The sequence below is a fragment of the Oncorhynchus kisutch genome, unplaced genomic scaffold (assembly GCF_002021735.2).
Source record: "Oncorhynchus kisutch isolate 150728-3 unplaced genomic scaffold, Okis_V2 scaffold3639, whole genome shotgun sequence".
Lineage (NCBI taxonomy): Eukaryota > Metazoa > Chordata > Actinopteri > Salmoniformes > Salmonidae > Oncorhynchus > Oncorhynchus kisutch.
The window spans coordinates 170,301-179,487 of NW_022265584.1; the positions used below are offsets into that span (position 1 = coordinate 170,301).

At 41.3% G+C, this 9,187-nt stretch overlaps 1 protein-coding gene across 1 annotated transcript in view; it reads left to right on the forward strand.

Annotated features, from left to right (window-relative positions):
- The window catches only part of LOC116371760 (glypican-6-like), a gene marked incomplete at its 5' end in the record, with an annotated part of 136,685 nt that extends 130,444 nt beyond the window's left edge, over window positions 1-6,241 (forward strand). Inside the window, one exon of the mRNA XM_031820745.1 lies at window positions 5,632-6,241. Within this exon, the coding sequence (XP_031676605.1) occupies window positions 5,632-5,837 (206 nt within the window). The remainder of the gene's footprint in view (window positions 1-5,631) is intronic.
- Window positions 6,242-9,187: the final 2,946 nt, after the last annotated feature.

A 9,187-nucleotide genomic window follows, 5' to 3' on the forward strand; every position in this document is an offset into this window, starting at 1 on the left:
TAACACACTGTCTATATAACACACTGTCTATATAACACACTGTCTAAATCAGTCTATATAACACACTGTCTAAATCAGTCTATATAACACACTGTCTAAATCAGTCTATGTAACACACTGTCTAAATCAGTCTATATAACACACTGTATATATAACACACTGTCTAAATCAGTCTATATAACACACTGTCTAAATCAGTCCATATAACACACTGTCTAAATCAGTCTATATAACACACTGTCTAAATCAGTCTATATAACACACTGTTTAAATCAGTCTATATGACACACTGTATATATAACACACTGTCTAAATCAGTCTATATGACACACTGTCTAAATCAGTCTATATAACACACTGTCTAAATCAGTTTATATGACACACTGTCTATATGACACACTGTCTAATCAGTCTATATAACACACTGTCTATATCAGTCTATATAACCACACTGTCTATATAACACACTGTCTAAATCAGTCTATATAACACACTGTCTAAATCAGTCTATATAACACACTGTCTAAATCAGTCTATATAACACACTGTCTATATAACACACTGTCTAAATCAGTCTATATAACACACTTTCTAAATCAGTCTAAATAACACACTGTCTACATCAGTCTATATAACACACTGTCTATATAACACACTGTCTAAATCAGTCTATATAACACACTGTCTAAATCAGTCTATATTACACACTGTCTATATAACACACTGTCTATATAACACACTGTCTAAATCAGTCTATATAACCACACTCTCTACATAACACACTGTCTAAATCAGTCTATATAACACACTGTCTATATAACACACTGTCTAAATCAGTCCATATAACACACTGTCTAAATCAGTCTATATAACACACTGTGTCAATCAGTCTATATAACACACTGTCTAAATCAGTCTATATAACACACTGTCCTATATAACACACTGTCTAAATCAGTCTATATGACACACTGTCTAAATCAGTCTATATAACACACTGTCTAAATCAGTCTATATAACACACTGTCTAAATCAGTCTATGTAACACACTGTCTAAATCAGTCTATATAACACACTGTATATATAACACACTGTCTAAATCAGTCTATATAACACACTGTCTAAATCAGTCTATATAACACACTGTCTAAATCAGTCTATATAACACACTGTCTATATAACACACTGTCTAAATCAGTCTATATGACACACTGTCTAAATCAGTCTATATAACACACTGTCTAAATCAGTCTATATAACACACTGTCTAAATCAGTCTATGTAACACACTGTCTAAATCAGTCTATATAACACACTGTCTATATAACACACTGTCTAAATCAGTCTATATAACACACTGTCTAAATCAGTCTATATAACACACTGTCTAAATCAGTCTATATAACACACTGTCTATATAACACACTGTCTAAATCAGTCTATATAACACACTGTCTAAATCAGTCTATATGACACACTGTCTAAATCAGTCTATATAACACACTGTCTATATAACACGCTGTCTATATCAGTCTATATAACACACTGTCTAAATCAGTCAATATGACACACTGTCTAGATAACACACTGTCTAAATCAGTCTATATAACACACTGTCTAAATCAGTCTATATAACTCACTGTCTATATAACACACTGTCTAAATCAGTCTATATAACACACTGTCTATATAACACACTGTCTTAATGACACACTGTCTAAATCAGTCTATATAACCACACTGTCTAAATCTGTCTATATAACACACTGTCTAAATCAGTCTATATAACACATGGTCTAAATCAGTCTATATAACACACTGGCTATATAACACACTGTCTATATAACACACTGTCTAAATCAGTCTATAAAACACACAGTCTATATAACACACTGTCTATATAACACACTGTCTAAATCAGTCTATAAAACACACAGTCTATATAACACACTGTCTATATAACACACTGTCTAAATCAGTCCATATAACACACTGTCTAAATCAGTCTATATAACACACTGTCTAAATCAGTCTATATAACACACTGTCTAAATCAGTCTATAAAACACACAGGCTATATAACACACTGTCTATATAACACACTGTCTAAATCAGTCCATATAACACACTGTCTAAATCAGTCTATATAACACACTGTCTAAATCAGTCTATATAACACACTGTCTAAATCAGTCTATATAACACACTGTTTAAATCTGTCTATATGACACACTGTATATATAACACACTGTCTAAATCAGTCTATATGACACACTGTCTAAATCAGTCTATATAACACACTTTCTAAATCAGTCTATATGACACACTGTCTATATGACACACTGTCTAAATCAGTCTATATAACACACTGTCTATATCAGTCTATATAACCACACTGTCTATATAACACACTGTCTAAATCAGTCTATATAACACACTGTCTAAATCAGTCTATATAACACACTGTCTAAATCAGTCTATATAACACACTGTCTATATAACACACTGTCTAAATCAGTCTATATAACACACTTTCTAAATCAGTCTATATAACACACTGTCTATATAACACACTGTCTAAATCTGTCTATATAACACACTGTCTACATCAGTCTATATAACACACTGTCTATATAACACACTGTCTAAATCAGTCTATATAACACACTGTCTAAATCAGTCTATATTACACACTGTCTATATAACACACTGTCTAAATCAGTCTATATAACACACTGTCTAAATCAGTCTATATAACACACTGTCTAAATCAGTCTATATAACACACTGTCTATATGACACACTGTCTAAATCAGTCTATATAACTGCACTGTCTAAATCAGTCTATATAACACACTGTCTAAATCAGTCTATATAACACACTGTCTAAATCAGTCTATATAACCACACTGTCTATATAACACACTGTCTAAATCAGTCTATATAACACACTGTCTATATAACACACTGTCTAAATCAGTCTATATAACACACTGTCTATATAACACACTGTCTATATAACACACTGTCTAAATCAGTCTATATAACCACACTCTCTACATAACACACTGTCTAAATCAGTCTATATAACACACTGTCTATATAACACACTGTCTAAATCAGTCTATATAACACACTGTCTATATGACACCCTGTCTAAATCAGTCTATATAACACACTGTCTAAATCTGGGACTGGGATTGAGCCCTGTGGTGAGTCTCTGGCTCCCTAGTGAAATCTAGCCCTGTGGTGAGTCTCTGGCTCCCTTGTGAAATCTAGCCCTGTGATGAGTCTCTGGCTCCCTAGTGAAATCTAGCCCTGTGATGAGTCTCTGGCTCCCTAGTGAAATCTAGCCCTGTGATGAGTCTCTGGCTCCCTAGTGAAATCTAGCCCTGTGATGAGTCTCTGGCTCCCTAGTGAAATCTAGCCCTGTGATGAGTCTCTGGCTCCCTAGTGAAATCTAGCCCTGTGGTGAGTCTCTGGCTCCCTAGTGAAATCTAGCCCTGTGGTGAGTTTCTGGCTCCCTAGTGAAATCTAGCCCTAAGGTGAGTGAGTCTCTGTCTCCCTAGTGAAATCTAGCCCTGTGGTGAGTCTTTGGCTCCTTACTGAAATCTAGCCCTGTGATGAATCTCTGGCTCCCTAGTGAAATCAGAGGAGAGGGGCTGATGGTACAGAGGAGGCTGAGATCAGTGTGACAGAGGAGAGAGCTGATGGTGGAGAGGAGGCTGAGATCAGTGTGCCAGAGGAGAGGACTGATGATAAAGAGGAGTTGGGCTGATGGTAGAGAGGAGAGGGGCTGATGGTAGAGAGGAGAGGGGCTGATGGTGGAGAGGAGGCTGAGATCAGTGTGACAGAGGAGAGGGGCTGATGGTAGAGAGGAGAGGGGCTGATGGTAGAGAGGAGAGGGTGAGATGGTAGAGAGGAGAGGGGCTGATGGTAGAGAGGAGTGGTCCTGATGGTAGAGAGGAGAGGGGCTGATGGTAGAGAGGAGAGGGGCTGATGGTAGAGAGGCGTGGTCCTGATGGTAGAGAGGAGAGGGGCTGATGGTAGAGAGGAGAGGGGCTGATGGTAGAGAGGAGAGGGGCTGATGGTAGAGAGGAGAGGGGCTGATGGTAGAGAGGAGAGGGGCTGATGGTAGAGAGGAGAGGGGCTGATGGTAGAGAGGAGTGGGGCTGATGATAGAGAGGAGAGGGCTTGATGGTAGAGAGGAGAGGAGAGGGGCTGATGGTAGAGAGGAGAGGAGAGGGGCTGATGGTAGAGAGGAGAGGAGAGGGGCTGATGGTAGAGAGGAGAGGAGAGGGGCTGATGGTAGAGAGGAGAGGGGCAGATGGTAGAGAGGAGAGGAGAGGGGCTGCTGGTAGAGAGGAGAGGAGAGGGGCAGATGGTAGAGAGGAGAGGTCCTGATGGTAGAGAGGAGAGGAGAGGGGCAGATGGTAGAGAGGAGAGGTCCTGATGGTAGAGAGGAGTGGTCCTGATGGTAGAGAGGAGTGGTCCTGATGGTAGAGAGGAGAATGGCTGATGGTAGAGAGGAGAGGTCCTGATGGTAGAGAGGAGTGGTCCTGATGGTAGAGAGGAGTGGTCCTGATGGTAGAGAGGAGAATGGCTGATGGTAGAGAGGAGAGGTCCTGATGGTAGAGAGGAGTGGTCCTGATGGTAGAGAGGAGTGGTCCTGATGGTAGAGAGGAGAAGGGCTGATGGTAGAGAGGAGACTCTTGACTGCCCCTCAGGAGACTGTTGGACGTGACCTGGATACTCCAGCCTCTGTTAAAGACCGTTGTCCAGCACCAAGAACGACATGTACTTTTGTTTTGTAAATAAATCTATTATTTATAAACCCTCTTACCCCTTCAAAGTAGGAGGATACGTATGCAAATAAAATATGTGGTCAGAATAATCCGATCAGATTGTGATGTCATACTGGGGGTGAAAAACGTAAAAACTTTTAAAAACTCAATTCCACCTGAACAGGCTGAAATGCAAATAATATATATATATATTTATTTATCTTACACTAAAAGGACATTATGATAATTGAACAATTTTCTGTGTTATTTCAACCTCATAGTATGGAAATATCACATTTCTCTGTCTGCATTGCCTCATTACAACCAAAAAGCATTTTTTATTTATTTTCTTTTAATGATATATTGCCAATTTTGACTTTACCTTCCTGTGGAGATCGCTCAGCTCTGCCTCCAGGACAATAAACATCCACCTGCAAAGTGAGACAGACATCATTAGGGGTTTTGAATAACACTGGCTGGGACAACAAGGCAGGGATATGGCCCAGAAAACTTTCATGGCAGACGGTCAACTATCTGTTCTTTGAGTCTGTTTGGAACCTCACTTATCCTGTCTGTCTGTCTGTCTGTCTGTCTGTCTGTCTGTCTGTCTGTCTGTCTGTCTGTCTGTCTGTCTGTCTGTCTGTCTGTCTGTCTGTCTGTCTGTCTGTCTGTCTGTCTGTCTGTGTCTGTCTGTCTGTCTGTGTCTTTCTCTCTCTCTCTCTCTCTCTCTCTCTCTCTCTCTCTCTCTCTCTCTCTCTCTCTCTCTGTCTGTCTGTCTGTCTGTCTGTCTGTCTGTCTGTCTGTCTGTCTGCCTGTCTGTCTGCCTGTCTCCCTCTCCTCTCTCCAGGTGACGAGGGCAGCGGCAGCAGCAGTGGCTGTACAGAGGGATGTACCACAGAGTTTGTGTTTGTGGGTCCAGAGGCCCCTGTGGTGGGAGCAGACAGGAGTGATGAGCGAGCTTCGGCTGCATCAGGCAGCGCCCCACATCCCTCCAGACCCTCTCCCCTGCTACTGACCCTCTCTCTCACAGCCCTGTCCTGGTCCAGGAGGTAATACCAGCTGGCCCGAGAGGACACCAGGACATTACCCCTGCTACTGACCCTCTCTCTCACAGCCCTGTCCTGGTCCAGGAGGTAATACCAGCTGGCCCGAGAGGACACCAGGACATTACTGCTACTCTGACTCTGGCACCAATCAGACAGCCAGCCAGCCGGTCGTCATACTAACTGTTAGTGTTCTCTAAACGGAACCAGAACAGGACAACCCTTTTGGATCCCCACCATGAAGAGATATGGTGACAGTAGTATACTGTAGTAGACTGAGGAGTGTTGTGAGTGCTGCATCCTGCTTTGTCCCCAAAGATCTCTCTGTTCTAAGATGTTCTGTTCTAATCTGCTCTATTCTAATCTGTTCTGTTCTGCTCTATTCTAATCTGTTCTGTTCTGCTCTATTCTAATCTGCTCTGCTCTATTCTGTTCTGCTCTATTCTAATCTGTTCTGCTCTATTCTAATCTGTTCTGTTCTGCTCTATTCTAATCTGTTCTGCTCTATTCTAATCTGTTCTGTTCTGCTCTGTTCTGCTCTGTTCTGATCTGTTCTGTTCTGCTCTGTTCTGCTCTATTCTAATCTGTTCTGCTCTGTTCTAATCTGTTCTGCTCTGTTCTAATCTGTTCTGCTCTATTCTAATCTGTTCTGCTCTATTCTAATCTGTTCTGCTCTAATCTAATCTGTTCTGCTCTATTCTAATCTGTTCTGCTCTATTCTAATCTGTTCTGCTCTATTCTAATCTGTTCTGCTCTATTCTAATCTGTTCTGCTCTATTCTAATCTGTTCTGCTCTATTCTAATCTGTTCTGTTCTAATCTGTTCTGCTCTATTCTAACCTGTTCTGCTCTATTCTAATCTGTTCTGCTCTAATCTGTTCTAATCTGTTCTGCTATGCTCTGTTCTAATCTGTTCTGCTCTATTCTAATCTGTTCTGTTCTAATCTGTTCTGCTCTATTCTAATCTGTTCTGCTCTATTCTAATCTGTTCTGCTCTATTCTAATCTGTTCTGCTCTATTCTAATCTGTTCTGCTCTAATCTGTTCTAATCTGTTCTGCTATGCTCTGTCTAATCTGTTCTGTTCTGCTTTGTTCTGCTCTAATCTGTTCTGTTCTGCTCTGCTCTGCTCTATTCTAATCTGTTCTGCTCTAATCTGTTCTGTTCTAATCTGTTCTGCTCTGCTTTGTTCTGCTCTGTTCTGCTCTAATCTGTTCTGTTCTGCTCTGTTCTAATCTGCTCTGTTCTGCTTTGTTCTAATCTGTTCAGCTCTATTCTAATCTCTTCTGCTCTGTTCTAATCTGCTCTGCTCTTTTCTAATCCGTTCTGACCTATTCTGCTCTATTCTAATATGTTCTGCTCTAATCTATTCTGCTCTGTTCTAATCTGTTCTGCTCTATTCTATTCTAATCTGTTCTGCTCTGCTCTATTCTAATCTGTTCTGTTCTAATCTGTTCTGCTCTGCTCTATTCTAATCTGTTCTGTTCTAATCTGTTCTGCTCTAATCTGTTCTGCTCTGCTCTATTCTGCTCTGCTCTGCTCTATTCTAATCTGTTCTGTTCTAATCTGTTCTGCTCTGCTCTATTCTGCTCTGCTCTATTCTATTCTAATCTGTTCTGCTCTAATCTGTTCTGCTCTTCTCTGCTCGGTGACGTCCAGAACAGAACATAGCGTCAGTGGGGCAGCCAAACTTCTCCCCTTTTCTCCAAACCAACAAACTGCTTCTCTCCTTAACTCTGATTGAACAACAACATGCTCTTTCTCTCCTGGAGAGACAGAATGAGAACACAATTTAGAGTGATGATGATGATGATGATGATGAATTTTAAAATACGTGAGATTCTATTTTTCTTTCTCTGTAAAGCAGAATTATGAAACCTTCAACATGAACAGAACAGAAGAGAAATAGAGAACCCTGAGAAGGTTCTGTTAGTTCCTACATCCTCCCACAACAGACAGAGAAGGTTATGTTAGTACCTACATCCTCCCACAACAGAGAGAGAAGGTTATGTTAGTACCTAAATCCTCCCACAACAGACAGAGAAGGTTCTGTTAGTACCTACATCCTCCCACAACAAACAGAGAAGGTTCTGTTAGTACCTACATCCTCCCACAATAGACAGAGAAGGTTCTGTTAGTACCTACATCCTCCCACAACAGACAGAGAAGGTTCTGTTAGTACCTACATCCTCCCACAACAGACAGAGAAGGTTCTGTTAGTACCTACATCCTCCCACAACAGACAGAGAAGGTTCTGTTAGTACCTACATCCTCCCACAACAGAGAGAGAAGGTTCTGTTAGTACCTACATCCTCCCACAACAGACAGAGAAGGTTCTGTTAGTACCTACATCCTCCCACAACAGACAGAGAAGGTTCTGTTAGTACCTACATCCTCCCACAACAGACAGAGAAGGTTCTGTTAGTACCTACATCCTCCCACAACAAACAGAGAAGGTTCTGTTAGTACCTACATCCTCCCACAACAGACAGAGAAGGTTCTGTTAGTACCTACATCCTCCCACAACAGACAGAGAAGGTTCTGTTAGTACCTACATCCTCCCACAACAGACAGAGAAGGTTCTGTTAGTACCTACATCCTCCCACAACAGACAGAGAAGGTTCTGTTAGTACCTACATCCTCCCACAACAGAGAGAGAAGGTTCTGTTAGTACCTACATCCTCCCACAACAGACAGAGAAGGTTCTGTTAGTACCTACATCCTCCCACAACAGACAGAGAAGGTTCTGTTAGTACCTACATCCTCCCACAACAGACAGAGAAGGTTCTGTTAGTACCTACATCCTCCCACAACAGACAGAGAAGGTTCTGTTAGTACCTACATCCTCCCACAACAGAGAGAGAAGGTTATGTTAGTACCTACATCCTCCCACAACAAACAGAGAAGGTTCTGTTAGTACCTACATCCTCCCACAACAGACAGAGAAGGTTCTGTTAGTACCTACATCCTCCCACAACAGACAGAGAAGGTTCTGTTAGTACCTACATCCTCCCACAACAGACAGAGAAGGTTCTGTTAGTACCTACATCCTCCCACAACAGAGAGAGAAGGTTCTGTTAGTACCTACATCCTCCCACAACAGACAGAGAAGGTTCTGTTAGTTCCTACATCCTCCCACAACAAACAGAGAAGGTTCTGTTAGTTCCTACATCCTCCCACAACAGACAGAGAAGGTTCTGTTAGTTCCTACATCCTCCCACAACAGACAGAGAAGGTTCTGTTAGTACCTACATCCTCCCACAACAGAGAGAGAAGGTTCTGTTAGTACCTACATCCTCCCACAACAGACAGAGAGGGTTATGTTAGGACCTACATCCTCCCACAACAGAGCGAGAAGGTTCT